The sequence below is a fragment of the Mesitornis unicolor genome, unplaced genomic scaffold, assembly GCF_000695765.1.
Source record: "Mesitornis unicolor isolate BGI_N332 unplaced genomic scaffold, ASM69576v1 scaffold23160, whole genome shotgun sequence".
Taxonomy (NCBI): domain Eukaryota; kingdom Metazoa; phylum Chordata; class Aves; order Mesitornithiformes; family Mesitornithidae; genus Mesitornis; species Mesitornis unicolor.
In genome coordinates, this window is record NW_010156736.1 from 25,769 (window position 1) to 41,370 (window position 15,602).

At 42.8% G+C, this 15,602-nt stretch overlaps 1 protein-coding gene across 2 annotated transcripts in view; it reads right to left on the reverse strand.

The window, feature by feature from the left end:
- RFX2 (regulatory factor X, 2 (influences HLA class II expression)) overlaps nucleotides 1-15,602 on the reverse strand; it is a 27,230-nt gene that overhangs the window by 9,516 nt on the left and 2,112 nt on the right. Inside the window, exons 2-7 of one of the 2 annotated variants that reach the window (XM_010194256.1) lie at nucleotides 14,907-14,996; nucleotides 13,861-13,940; nucleotides 12,802-13,066; nucleotides 8,484-8,558; nucleotides 2,294-2,475; nucleotides 1-34 (exon numbers count right to left, since the gene is read on the reverse strand). The exon at nucleotides 1-34 is cut by the window's left edge and continues 101 nt beyond it. In XM_010194256.1, coding sequence (XP_010192558.1) covers nucleotides 1-34; nucleotides 2,294-2,475; nucleotides 8,484-8,558; nucleotides 12,802-13,066; nucleotides 13,861-13,940; nucleotides 14,907-14,996 — 726 coding nt within the window. The remainder of the gene's footprint in view (nucleotides 35-2,293; nucleotides 2,476-8,483; nucleotides 8,559-12,801; nucleotides 13,067-13,860; nucleotides 13,941-14,906; nucleotides 14,997-15,602) is intronic. The other variant, XM_010194264.1, reaches the window with a different exon arrangement.

The following is a 15,602-nucleotide window of genomic DNA, read 5'->3' on the forward strand; positions in this document are numbered from 1 at the left end:
ACGGATCCCGTAATAATGATATTTGGAGTTTCCCCTGGAAGTATCAATGTTGAAATTGCTCAGTGTCAGACACTCAATGGAAGGGACATCGTAGCCCTGCAATTTACTCTTAGGCTTGTTTTGACAATACACCCAACTTCTTACAGCACACGTCGGTTTGCTGCCAAGCGCTATTTGAATGGCTGAACTAACAAATTAAAGAATGCCATCACTCCCTGTAAAATTTAAAACCACATGTCGCAGAGTTCAGTGACGACCACATTTGAAACTCGGCAAGGTTTGTTCCAAGTAACCCATGGTAACTGGAGAAGAAGAGACAAGCGTTACAATACAAAGTGTTATTAAACAGAATGACAGAAAGACCTCAGGGGACACTTTGCTATTTGATTAATGTTTAAGGACTTGGTTTTTCCATAAAAACAAACTTCCATCTTTATCCAGACTTGGATAAAACGAGCCTGACTGAATAGTCAACTATGATAAGAAAAATGTCTTTCTGCTGCCAGCACTTTCACAGCAATGGCAACAGGCTTTGATGTGGCTTTGCTCTTGGAATTGCTCATTTTTGTAGTTTTGTAAAAACTGTTTCTGTAAAAGCTGCTTGCAAGCACAAGAGGCTGTCATTCTTTTTTCCTTTGCTGGTCAGTAAAGCTGCTGTGATGGTCCTTAGGAGAATGTCTTTCCATCACATTAGACACACGTATCAGATAAAGTTTTTCCACCAAACTGGAATTTTTCAGTCCCCAAGAGTCTGCTTTTGGGAGCAAGAAGGACAATTATGCAGCCATGGCTACAAGACGACAGGATGTCCAACACGGCTTTAACCAATTTGTCGCTAACAACGGTTGAGCTGCGTCCTCAGTGGGAGAGGAGACAGAGCCAGGGTCTCCAGAGCCCTCTTATTGGGGACGCTTAAAATTCCTTTGCTGTGTCACTGTGACAGGGCCTGAAGGCACCAGAAATCCAAGGATGCTTCCCATTGGAAAACTACATAGAGAAATTTAGAAGAGGAATATTTGTCAATATGTTAGGGGAATTTTCTCTTTTCGAAGGGACGGCTGAATCACTCAGTCTTTGTCACTGTGCAAAAGGGTTTACACACACTGTGAGCTTGGGTATGAGCTTTTTCCATGCCTTAAGTGATTTTAAGTGCTTGCGAATTAAGTAACAGCTGCATTTCTAATCTAAATGAATTAATAAGAAAATAATGGTGGACAGCTATTTCCATATTTATGGAGGTTTACTGTATCCTTTTCAGCCTGCACATTTTGCAATTTTAGGTGGGTTTTTTGCTTGTTTTTTTTTCTTTAATTCTTGATAGGATTAAATAATTTCTGTCCTCTAAAGAGACTATTTTAGAGCTCTTGCACTTAAATAAATCTACAGAAATCCAAACTCTCCCCTGTTCTTCCTACGATTGTTGCCTCCACATTCCAGCTGTGGAATGCCTCAGGCACATCTGGTTTTGTTCTCGGTTATAAACCCAAATATCTAAGCTTGAATTTTATTATAAAATCCTACACAATCAGAACAATCACCATTTCTCTAGTGTATTACCTACTTTTTTATTAAATTAGAAACTGTGATAAAATGCAAACTCAGCTGTGCAGGTACTTTGGATGCTCCCTTGAAGGCCACATATGTAATTACAGCAAGTAGACTTTCTTATGTTAGGCTTTTGTTGTAACATCATATGGATCTTTAATGTTTTAAAATAAAAAATTCTGTCACAAGATTCAGCCTGCTGCTTTGGGAATTTAAGAAATGAGCCATTCACACCTGCGCAGCTTGTCTGCATCAAAGATGTAGGCACAGGTTCTGTTCTCATCTGTGATGGAGGAACTTCACTGGGCCCAAAGGGAGAAACCATTTCACTGCACCAGAATTTTGGGCTCAGCAGCAGTTGTGGAGTTACTTTACTTTTTTGAGACAGTAATGAAATGAGAAAAAGCCTGGGTTGAAATAAACTATTTCTAGACTCCCTAGGACTTAGACCAAATTCCTCTGTGTGGCTAGACAAGGCAGTGTCACCAGAGACCCTGAGCGTGTCTGAAATTAACTTTATTGTCAAGCCTTTCACACTACTGATGCATGGTCAGAAAGCAGCTTTGCCTCACAACACACAGAAACTACTGTTGTGCCTCAGAAATGTTTTCCCACAAGATCATGGTTAGTTGTTTCTGTGAATCTTGGAAGAAAGACCCACGCCTGCTAAATGATGCTCAGTAGGTTCTCAATATATAAGAACTTGAAGGATGTGAGGTTTTTTATATAAATGTACATTCATACCAACCTGGTTCCCAGGCGGCGAGTCCTCAGCCCCATGAACACTGACCGGATCAGCTTTCCAAAGGAAGCGGCATTCACCGGATCCAGTTTGTGCTCCTGGCAGTGCCCCAGGTAATGGTTGTAGAGAGAGCTCCTGGGAAGGCTGACGCCTTCTGCTGTCTCGTAGTTGTCCAGCAACCACTGGAGCTTTATGTATGGAAAACATAAATAAATAAAGAACACATGGAAGTCTAAAGAGGACTGGAACGGGTTGCATCAAACAATGACACTGCTTAACTGTCAGGAAAGCCCATTTGACATTAAGAGCTCAAGAGAACTTAATGCTGGGTAGTTAACTCGTACAAGTGGTACTTGTGCCGGTTGCATTTTTAGAAAACTAAAAGAACCCCCAGCCCAAAGCTAATAACTGCAAGAGCATTAAACCACAGTCCACCTGCCACCTCAGTGTCCACCTCAGATTCAGATGAATTCCTGCAGAGCCAAAATAAAGCTGTAAGAACTTGTGTTTCCCAAACATAAGGATGTTAAGAACTTGATTTCTTTTGACTGTTTGTTTAGGAAAAACATAGTCCTTGTTTGATGCGAGGATGGATCTTTAAGTATGGAAAAGTTAAGATACTGCGTAAGAGGAATAAATTTTAGGAGATCCAAATACGCTGCAAAGTCTTTATTAATCTGAAGATTGGCATGTCTGCAACTGTTCCTTTAACAGTAAAATTAGCGGTTACTAAAGCAACCTTAAAAATCTGAGGGGGTTAATCTATTTTACAAAATTTACTGTCTGAATTTTTTCTGAAGTTTCTGTTCATTAAAGTTTGTAATTAGACACAAATTAGTTGTACCCAGGCCAGTCTGAAAGGGCAGCACACAATGTCAGCACAGGAATTAAAATGCAAAAAAGACAAAACCCCCAACCTCCTTTTATTAGCTAAATGACTTCAGCATCAATAAAGGAAGTGTTATATTAAGTGAATTTCTGAAGGAAATAGATACGCAAATGGATTAAAAACAATAGCTTTGGTCAGAGCCCTTTCATTGCCATTAGGCACATCTGGGATTAACATTTCCAAGACTCCCCTCTCCATCCTGACCTCCATCCCTGCAGGCATCAGAGGCAAAGCTCCACCAGAAGCAGCTGCATTCACACCAGATGAGTGGCAAAACAGAGTCAGGTTATGGATGCCAAAACACGAGCCACACCATCTTCTTACAACACAGAGTTCAAAAGCACACGTAGTAATCAAAGCACAAACTTAGTCTGGAAATCAGCAGGATTTAAGCATGCATACGGATGCACACGTTGGCCCGTGCTCAAATCATCTCCACTCATACTCCAGAATCTGGCTCTTTTCTACCATTTTATTTTGGTGAATCTCTGGAGTCCCAATTAACCACTGTATTACTCGAGTTTTATATCAATAACTCTGTGAAAATACAGCCTGTGTGCGATGCCGTGTCTGACACCTCACTTCACTGAGTTATTTTCAGTTTATGTATTTCTATTCAACTTTGCTCTCACACAAAGGCTTTTCAGCACCTATGAATGGATGTGCTGCGCTTATCATTCACATAGCCAAATTTAAACTTGTGCTACATAAAATGAGATTAATCCAAAGCTGCACAGTTAAAACTATTTCATTCATCACTTGGGTTTGATCCAGAGCAACCACAAGTTCAAATGAGTGGGTCTGCCAGTTTTTGGTGGCCCTTGGAGCAGACCATGGGCTGCCACAGTTGGAAGAGTAAAAACCTCTTGGCCATCGTACTTCTGTCCTGCTTTTCACAGAGCTGTTTGCCACCTTCCCACCCTCCTCCAGTGACATATCTTTGGGGTGTTCTTCCACAGACGAAGCTCACTCTGACCTCCAAACCCGCCAGATATAAGAGGTGGCGTTTGCTAATGACCCGCGTCCCTTCGTGCTCTCATCTGCTGAGGAATCATCCCTGGGAAGCCCAAAAATCCGTTCAGTAGCCCTGAGCCTCCCCCACCCATTAAGCAGTCTCTAACCCAACTGGACCCCAGGTTTTTTTACATAAAAGACCAGTTTTTGACATAAAACTGGGCAGGAGCTCTCTTTTTAAGCAGTCCATATCTATGCTGGTTTTGGTTCTTCCCCTGTATTTAGAAGATTAATGATAAATAAAGTTCATTTTTTTAACTATTTATTTTATTTATCCACTGGAAGATACTGAATGTGGATCAACTATTTATTTTCTAAACCCATTCTAATCCCAAGCCTTAAAAATAAATAAAATTGCATGTTACTATGGAAAATTCAAATATAGGTAAAACCCTCTCATTTTAATTTGATCCTGGACATTTTTAGTCTAAGCCCAGATATTTCTAGAATATTTCCTTTATCTTCCAGCTTTCTTTTTCTGTGAGTGTCTTTTTATACTGCTTTAAACATTACAGAGTTTCACAATATGAACTCCCACTACTGAATTAGAAATTTCTTATGAAACATTAAAAAGTGCTTAAAAAAGAAATCTGTCAGGATATAAATAATTTTCAAAACATTATTTTTGCTCTTCCTGTATTAGTAATAACAGACCGGGCGCTTAAAATGAGAACATTAAAGATTCTTTCCATTTGTATCCCTTACTCTGTTTACTTTTTCAATTTTCCTCAGTGCTGACAATGATGAGATATTCTACAGTTTCATTTCTGTTTATACTGAGATCAGGTTCTAATAAAATCACTACGCAGCCATATGCTGCTTTGTTTGTTATAGGCACTACAGGGGAACATTTCCATTTCACTTCTACTTCATCTTTTATTGACTGTTTATTTTGATTTTAAAAAAGAAATCTTTATCAAAAACCTCGTCTCTGTTTGCTGCAAGGATGGAAAAAGCGATACACAGGGCTGTCCGAGAAAAGAAAACTGTTTTTTCTCTGATGGTCCAGAGGTTTGGAGAGGTTTTCTTACGGACACTTTCATGAAAAAGAAACCGATGAAGGCACTCATTTGTGGTTCATAATTAAGGTGTTTTATCTGAGATAGAGGAGTAGACTACTAATTGCCTGCTCAGTCCAGCTCAGAGTTAGGACAGACCCTGGACCACCTGTGTGCCTGTTGGCCATGCCAAGCTCAGCGACAGGGACAAATGCTTCCCTCGCACCAGGAGTTCCCTGCTCAATCCCACCAATCCTCTGCAATTAAAGCTGCACCAAAACCTATGGATTTTCTGGAAAAGTCACTTCTTCTAGAACAAGTGCCTGTCAGCTCTGGTCCCTTGGATAGTCAAGCTCCAAGCAATCAAGTGTAGGAAAGGACAAGCTCCAGCATCGCCCACTTTTCTCCACTGAGCAGGAGATTCATCCTTCAGTAGGTTCCTCTAATTAAAAACCAGAATAATTTCCCTTTACCAGTTCTCTTCCTTCTCTGTTCAGTTTCATTTTAGGTGTTTATGTGTCCCCTAAACATCATTTGGGGGTAAGATCTTTTCCTCAGGGGAAAATCTCCATCAGCACCTACCTAAGAGTCATTCACCCACAGGGAAGAAGTCCAATGGTTTTTGAGGAGTTAATTCTGGGGTTTCTTTGGTTTTTTGTTTTCCAGGCAGTGAGGAAAAGATACATTTCCCCCCTACTCCTACAAGTGCTATGGATATCATGGAGCTGCAGGGGCTCAGGCAGGCTGTGGCATCCAACTCCTTCCCTACATGCCCAGCTTTAGGCACTCACATGCAAAAATTGTAGCAATTTTTCTTAAATTTCTTTGCATCTGCAAGCTCATAATTGGCAAAGAAGTAATCCTCTGACCCAGTGACTCTGGAGTACACTTGTGAGCAGAGCTTTTTCAGTAATAGGTTGACATGATTTCATTAGAACCATCATGTGTCACTGGGGTATTAACATTAGCTTAGGCTTCCAAATTTGATATTTCAAGTGCATTTAAATAACCTCTCAGAGAGTATTTGAAGCTAAATTAAGTTATCAAGTGTGGCTCCATTTCACATTGACTTTGGTTAAACAGCATTATGTAAAACATTACCACTTGACAAAGCTACCTTTAGATTTCTTTTTTTTATTTTTAAAACCAGATTCCACATGAAAAATCTGCTGATGACAACAAAATAAACCTTTATCCCAAGAATTTACAGATTTGCAAAACATGGAGTTTAAAATGAGAGACAGAACACTTATTTAAAAGCTCTGCAAGCTTAAGATCAAAAGCAACTAAGTCTCAACTAATAGTGCAATTAGCATTATCTCACAACTTCCTTGGCTACCAGCTTCTGCCAAGCTCTTATTTTGCTATCAGCCTTGACCAACCTCAGTCACCTGCTGCTTCACTTTCTGATTCTCATGCACAAACCTGACAATATCATGTGCCAGTTACACAGGCATTGGGATGGGTAATCCTCAGGTTTTTTGTGGTTTTGGGGTTTTAACATAAAGAGGTGGGAACTGCAACATCTCAGACAGCTGAAACCCCTGTAACACAGAGATGTGCAGAGAGGTTCTGCAATGTGCTGTTTCCTACAGGCACTGCTCATACCATCGCCTCCTCGCTCTTCCCACGTGTCCGCAGACATCGCTCCGTGCTCTGGGAGGGCCAAGCAAGGACACTGGGGTTCACCGGGCTGCAAGAGCCTCAGAACACTGGGGGTTCACAGGGCTGCAAGGGCCCCGCAAGCTTTTCTTGCTCAGGCTCTGCACCTTGGTAGAGGGAATTACCCACCCCAGCCCGGTGCTGCCCAGGGCAGCCCAATGCTTGTGCCTGGTCCAATGTCTTCAGCAGGGACAAGTGCAGAGCTGATGAGGAAGGAGTTTATTTGCTTTAGAATTTGTAAGAGAACTTAATCCTTATGCCAATTTATGAACCACAGCCTGAGAAGAGACACATTAAATTCTTTACTTCTACCCTGCAAGACAAGAGTGGGGAAGATCTGATCAGCAGCTGGATCAGGCCCCAACTCCATCCCGTGCAGCTTGCAGTCAGATGAAATCTCTTTTCTATCTTTGCTTTCTTACCTCTGCCTTTGCCTGCCTTTTTTCAAACCTCCTTCGATACCACACCATGATCCACTCCATTCTGTTCTGCTCTATTCCTCTCTGCACTGGGACAAACAAGCAAAATTCTGCAGAGCAGCATTATCCTTAGAGAAATCTGTGCGGCCCTTGGGGCACGGCGCGGGCCTGTGAGCACGGTCACACCCAAGGACAGGAAGGGGGCACTGAGATGCTCAGAGCAGGAGCTCCCAGCCTGATTCTGCAGGTTTGTGTTTCCCCAGCTACAACAAGGAACCTTCAATTTTTAGAAGCCAAAATAAAGACTGAGCTCAACCAGGAGCCCTGGCTTGGAGTTCAACATCAGCTTAAGAAAATCAGACCATTAGGTTTAATGTTCCCTTCATTTGCTCAGGCTGTTTCTCTAGGGTGAAGAGGGCAAAGATTCTTTTTGCAGGACCCAAGAATGACAACAGATCTACCTCTAAAAGCAAAGCAAAAGGAAATCTGTTAGAATAAAGAGCTGTGATTTATCAGTGCAGAACACACTTAAGCCTAATCCAAACCACAATGAAGTCAAGACAAGGCCAATGACTTTAACAGGACTTGAATTAGACCCTTCAACTCTCACGCAAGCATGTGCTCACCATTAAGTATTACTGCATGGGAGCCATAAACACGACACAGAAGGCTCGGTAGTATAGTGGGAACTTCACACAAAGCAGGGAAGTTGTTGGCACAGTGAGAAGAGAGAGGTCTAGCAAATGGATTTAGCATAGCATCATAATGGTACTGGTCTTCCTGAGGCACAGAGAGGGGCAATAAAGGCTTCCACAGGAGTCAGCTTTCGGTACCGCTATCTACGGCATCTCTATCATGACTCACGCCAAGTTTTGCTGTAGAATTGCAAGTTATTTTCCAGCCATCTTTCAATTCCAGTAAAAGGAAAGAACTTCCTCAAATGTGTTTATCTAATTGCCAGCAATTTCCATTGCAAGGCAGATGAAATAAATAACCACGGGGTAGAGGCAGTTAACAGAATCCAGAGCATCTCATAAACACACATTAACATCATGGCACTTTTTTGCAGATTCTCATTTCTTGGGAATGGGCTGCTTTGGACAGCTGAATCACAGGTTGCTTTGAGCAGCTCGTGCTGTTGAATACACCAAAGTGCTACAAATAATGCTCCTACCAAAGCAGGAAAAAGGTTGTAAATTCCAATTGTAACTTACATGGCTGTTGAGCAAACTGCTTTTGTGTGATGTAATCCCTTCATTTTTTTGTAGGTTTTCAATCGCCATTTCAAGCTAAAGAAAGTGTGCACAGTTTAAAAAAAAAGGAAAAAAAAAGAAAAAGAAAGGAAATCAGATAGTTAGGAACAGCCAGAATTATTATTTCTTTATTAATATTTGAATGATTAATGCTTTATATCAACAGGCTTGTGAAAGAGGCAAACAGATGAGGCACAGCCCTTATGGGATGAAGCTGCAGAGCCATTATTGTATGTATGGCATGCAAACTAACAACACAGCAAGAATCCCTGTTAGGGTGAGAGAGCGAGACCAAGGGGCTTTTGATTTTCCACTATTTGCACTGCCCATTTATAAAAGAGAAGCCGTTTTCCTTCTCCCTTCTGCTCCACGCCTAGACCAAAACACCACCAGACAGATACGCTGCAGCAGGTCAAAGGAGATCCGTTACAGAGAAAGTGCATCTTATCCAGATCTTTCAAGGAAAACTGGAAGTAATGACTTTGGTTATTATTACTTCTTAACATTTTGACAAAAAAGCAACAGCGACTAAATAAACCAGGGGCACCAGGAGGGCTGACACACAGAACGCATCAAACAGAAGGGGTAGGAGTTCTTTGCTGCTGAAAACTGCAAAGGGACCCCGAAGGAAGAAGAGAGGTTTCCATTAAGTGAGCTTCTTCCCGCAAAGACACGCTAGGACATCTCGATGCTACTTGTGCTCATTTATCTCAGAGCTTCTGCGAGTGGAGTTGTGGTGAGGTCTTCTGGCCCCTGAAGAGCCCCTCACTTCCCTCTGCCCTCGTCCAGCTTCTTTCCTACACTCAGCCCAGCTATGGACCCTCTCCTGGACCCTCGCCTTGTCCTTTCTGCTACTGAGGCTCCCTTGGCAATCTCTGGCAAGCTGCTTAGCAGATGGTTGTTGGTCCCAGAGCTGCAGTGCTCCTGAGCACAAGCTTTTTTTAAACAAGGAAGTGAAAAAATAAATAATTTTTAAAAAACCAAATCGAAACCCCCAAAACCCACATTAAGGGACTGGCAGAAGCAGAACGTGCTGTTTCTCCCCAGTTCTCTGCTATCTGTGACCTGTTAGTGCAGGCAGGACAAGGCGTCACACATCAGTCAGTAAACCTTGCAGTCAGCAGCTCTCTCTAGATCTGTCCTCATTTAACACGCACGGTCCTGTGCTCATCTGTAGGCACATGCACAAAGCATCATATCTGCACAGCGATCTGTCACCAGCCTCCTTCACATCCTGCTTAGCTCCCTGTACTCCAGTTTGCACTGACTCACAGCATGGTGAAGATAATGGTCAAGATAAAACCAGCCATTTACAAAACCCAGCTCTGTCAGAAAGGTGGGAGGACAGAACAAACCAGATCGAACTTCTGAAGTAACATTGGACAACCAACAACACAGTTTGTGCCACAGCCGTGTCTGAATATGATGCACCTTCAGCACACAACCCTTGGTTTCCATCCAACAGTGCCCATCACTGTGGCACTTCTCAAGAAGTTATCAGTGAAATCAATAAAAAGGGTCAATTAACATGATGTGTCAGTGGGTTTTTTTGAGAAAACTGCCTAGCACACTGTGATGTACCAAGAGGAACCAAAACCTGATTGCTGATGCAGCCTTCAGGAAATGAGTCAGTGTTAGAGGGAGACACCATTTCCTTCCTCTGCTCCAGGAGCAGCAGCAGTGCCAGTTGAGCAACACCTCTTACGCAAGCACAGAAACACTGCCTGTCCTTTTGGCATTTTGGTAAGTCTCCCATACAAATGGACACCTTGCATCTGCAGAAAAAAATGTAAAAACTAAAAGCTCTTAAGCAGCCCTGCATGAAGGTAAGGAGCTCTGAGGACCCACTTATGAGACTTCTCAAGGATTTCCTCTCTTGGTATAGCTTAGTTTAAATGAAGATGAGTAGTGGTCTACTGGCACAGACATGGAATGGGACTGGTTCACGTGCTGCTTCAGTCCATTCGATGAAGCAGAACATCATTATTCCAGCAGATATGGGAGACGGGTTTCTTTAAATATTTGAGGAATTTATTTTAGTGTACAAACAGTCTTTACCAAACATCCCTGACCCTCCTGAGGCACCTCTGACACCACTGCTGATTGTGAAACGCTACCTTGTTCCCAGGCTCTTCTGAAGATGCTCTCCTTGCTTTCAAGCTCTTGGTGCTAGCTCTGTCTCAAGCACTCAGCACCCTCCAAGCCCTCTGGCTTCCCCAGTCCTTGGAGCTGCCTCTCATGTTGCCAAACCCTCACATTGGTGGCCACGTTGACATCTATCCTCTTTGCACTACACCTTCAAGGCCACACACAAACACTACGGCTTCCTTGGCTACAGCTGCATGAGCTGCACTTTCATTTCTCTCCACAAAGCTCTTAATCCTGCCCCAAGTACATTTTGCCAGGACTGCAGCCTCTCCGGACTCTTTAACACCAGCCTTTCCTATTCTCTGTTTAAACAAGACATTGCAATGAAACATAATGTTCCTACCCATCGATTTAGTCATTGCTCTCCTTCAGCCTCCCACTACCTGTCCACCCTTTATTATGTGAAATTCAAAGCAGTTATCACGGCTCTGCTCTGTCCCCCTCCAACTCTGCTCTGTGCTGAAAGAACCGAAAGCCACACACAGACACATCCCTGACCTGTCTTCCCTGCACTATTTCACCTTCTTGAGCCCCTCCACAAGGGTCACAGACTTTTTGTGTTAAAATGCCTTCAGGAAGTTCATTCCTACATGCAACAGGGTTAATTTATTTCAGATGCATTTTCATAAAGATCACTTCCTAAATTCCTTTTTTTTCCTGGACAGCTTTATCTCATGTGACAGACTAAAACTAAACTAAATCTGTTCATAGGATAGCCCTAGTGACACAAATTCTGTTTGGCCTTTTACATTGTGCCCATCACCATGGAAATTAAAAAAAAAACACAAACCCAAATAAAAGAGTAATGTTGTGCTTTGCAAGATGCAGTCCCACACAGGTGAAAAGATCAGCAGCTACTTCCTTCAAAATAACAAGCTTGAGTAAAAATCAGAGGATGGTTCAATGCTCATTTTTAGCTATGAACAGTTAAAACACACACACACAATTCTCACATGAGAAATGAACCCCAGCTAATCCAGATGCATCTGACATTTTCTCTCGTACCCAAGCTAAGGACTTTCTCCCTACTTCTACCTAAGGCAGAGCACAATTATTCCAGGATCAAAGGCAACCTTTCAAGGCACAAAGATTCAAAAAACATGAAGTCTATATTCTAAAACTCAGTAGGAAAAGAAAGTACCACCTAACCAGCCAGATTTTCAAGAGTACTCAGTAACAAACGTCTCCTGTTTTTCTCCTTGGGTGGTGCTGCTCACATTTTAAAATCTGGCCACATCCACTGAATTGCATCTCCATTTCTAAGTAAGTTTACGTACAAACGTATAAACACACGTAAGTCAGTCTGGAAAGAAAGGTGAGCAGGGCTCAGGCTGTAGCTGCTACTAAAGGCAGGGAAATTCTCAAATAAAAGCCCTGGTAGGTTCTAGGTGCAGAAAAGATTTTTTTTTGGGTTAACAGTTGTATCCCCCTGAGTCCCACACAGCTGTACAGCTGTGCTTCTAGCAACCTGGCACCTTGACTGACAGTTGGAAGGACAGGTTTTAAAAAAATTAGAGGTTTAAAACATTTCTGTTTGATCAGTATTATCCCTAAAATACATTTTCTGTAATATATGCTGTGGACAGAATACACAATGGTGTACGAGATATATACAAAGACTTTTTGATCACCATGTATTTGGCATGATCAGCTTGACATACCTTATGTGATAATTATTCAGTGTATTAAAAATGGATTTTTCAGGTCTCTTTGTAATTAAAAACATATTTATACATTTCCTTATTTTGTGTAAGACAAGCCCCATGTTCAGATGTTGTACTTATTAGAAAATGTAAATATAGACGATTCTTTTGAATTGGAAAGCCAGAACATTTTGCCTGGGGAAAAAAACCCAAAATGTCCAAGAGTTTTCTCTTATCTGCATGCTGCATAACTTCAGTGATCCACTCAGAAAGTCTGACAAGACTCTCAGGCAAGAGAAACATTCCAAACTCCCCTTGAAAAATATTTGTAGTACACCAGTGTCTATTCTCGCCCTTTGCATTTGCATGGCATGTTATACAGACATATACACAGTGTTAACGATAGGAAGTTTTATTTTCTGAAGGTTTTTCAGTTCCCTTGGAATAATTCCTGGCCCCCGAGCTGCAACATCTGCAGGGCTACATACCGTTGCTGGAGAGGAGCGTGAAGTATGTGACAGAGAATGTCTAGTGTTTTCCATCCCCCCATGAATGAGATAGGCTCCCGAGCCGTAGAGGATCGGACTTCCCCCAATGTCCATGGTGATGCCCACCATGTTGTGAGAGGGAATGGCTGTAGGAGAGGATGCCGCTGTAGTCACCTGAGCTCCACCTCCCTGTGGTTCGAAATAGGATGCAGCGCTGCTGGGGGCGTAAATCTGAGCTTCGGTGTTGTAGGAGTAGGCGGCTCGGCTGTCAAAGGAACGAGAGGGCATCTCTGTTTAGGCAGTTGTTCTATCAACTGATGACCCCTCCACACCCAGGGAATCGGGAAAAGGAAAGCAGACCCGTGGCACAAAAGGGAAAGATATTTACTAAAATAATAATAAAAACCTAATATAATATAAAGTACACAAAGTTATTCTCAGTCCATATAGTGGTTGTGAGCTGCATAGTCCCAGCAGCAAATGCCAGATAACAAACACTGCAAGCACCACAGCTCCAGTGAAAACAAAGCGGTCACAACAAACAGAAGAATAGGCTTCAGGAGCATAACGATGGGTGAGACCATCCAGGGTTAACGATCATTGAGGAAAGAGGGTCGTCCCCAGCAAACTCCCCAGTTTATAACGAGCACGATGTTTATGGTATGGAATAACTCTGTTGGCCAGCTTGGGTCAGCTGCCCTGGCTTTCACTCTTCCCATATTCTGCACCTGGCTAACTCAAAAATCGCTAAAGATGTTCATTGCTATGGCAATCTGCATGCCAGGGATGGCCAAAAACTAAACTGAAGTGTCTTATCAACTTTGTACCCACAGAGTTGGGTGCTGCAGTCTTCTCAAAAATGCAACTTTCCTGAAGAGAAAACAGATCCTATTATTCTGTCCCAGCGGAACCAGGACAGACACAGTTCCTCCTCTTCCTCCTTTCAAGGGCAGGCAGTGCCAGCAGCAGCAAAGAGGAGGAAGGAGCCTGGGAGGACCGATGGGCTCAACCCAGTGGGAGGGGAACAGGGCTCTGCTACAGCCAACAAGAGACTCTTACATGGTTCCATTGGTATAAGCAGCTTCTCCTCCTTCCACATACTGGACCTGGGATGGATATATGTGCTGCACGGATTGCACCTGAAACAAGCATCACAAACTCGAGTTACTGATATGTTATTGCCTAGGAACAGCAGGAGAAATTGCATACTACATCCATAAACAACTCTCAACTTTACCTTGACATTTGGGCTTTCTTTTTTTTAAAAACAAACAAACAAACAAACACCCCACATGCTTAGGAATTCCCAAGGATGTATTTATTTCAAAAGGTTACATTAAAACAAATAAATAAGAAGTTGGTCCATGAGCAGTGGAAACAATGGAGCTGGGTTTCCTCTGCACACGTTTCAGGGCTGGTTCTCCGCTGACTAATGAGGGTGAGATCATGCCGCAGCCTTTCCTTCAGAGAGGAGAGGTTGGCAGTATCCATCTGCACCCCAGTCCCATTTTATAGTGGTCTGGGAGGGATGCAGTTGCACTCTGTCAAGTTTTTTTTTCCTGAAACTGAGAAACCAAATAAAGAATTGGTAGAGGAGAAAGCCAAGAGAGTCAGAGTCACTGCCCACATGAAGTAGCAGCACATATGCCTCGTTTCTTAGGAAACAAGGACTGCAGAAGGCAAAGTTCAGATAAATAAAAACACTCACATGGCTCTCTGTCACTTGACCTTTCTACGAAGCCACATTCAGTCAGTACATGTATTTGAGTAATTAAAAAATGTACCAAACACTTTGCCTCTAAAAAAATCTTTACAGAGAAGGATTGCTGTTAAATGGCAGTTAAAAGCATCCATCAAATCTTCAAATGTATGACAGACAGTAAAGGTTCTTTCTAAACTTTAAATGCTTTGAGAGTTTCTTTTGCCATCGGTCTAAGGAAGAGAGAGGTGGAAAAAGCTGCTCTCACAGTGATCTCCAGTGCCCTAATTGCACCCAACTCTTTAATTAAGAGCATGGATTTTCCTAAGCAGCTATCTGGCACAGTTTCAAATGTCACGTGGGACACAGGGGTTCCTGTGTGGTGTCTCCCCCCTGGAGATATTACCTGTTGTGGAACCTGCTGCACTCTGGCAATAGCAATTTGCTGCATCTGCGCTCCTTTGGGAGCGGAGCCTGCTGCTTGGACCAAAACCCTCTGAAAGAAGAAGATACAGTAACAAACACTTACTTTTGGTCTGTAACACAAGTGAGTTAGGTTTTCTCTTTCAAACTTTCATGGAAAGCTTGCCTCCTACTCCAGAGGCAGCAGCACCCTTTGCTTAGCATCCCTGAGGTCCCCATCCTTCCAATGTAATCTGTGCCAGACACCGGACTGAACTCACTACCCCAAAACTGGGAAAAGCTGGATGCACATTTTCTGACACAGATCATCTTTAATTCTCCACACAAGGGAAAAACAGCAAACAGTTGATTGACGGCAGAAGCTTAACATGAGGTTCAGGCGCAGCTAAACAAGAACCACTCCTCACACATTCACATGTTCCTCCTATGGCTGTGGGTTTCTTCTCTTACAGCTGCTACATCAAATCACACTCTGCCTCCTGCAACACAAAATCGCAGTCTCCAAGGTGCCACAGCCCTTATGGTTTCGACCAGCACCAAAGATCAGATGGTTCTGCATCTCCCTTCAGTGATATCAAGGGCGCAGAAACGCTTTGCATTGCCTTGCAGTGGTCACCCTGTCCTCTACCCCATCCCTGTCATTTCCATCATCTCCCAGCTCTTTGTGTTACACTCGGCA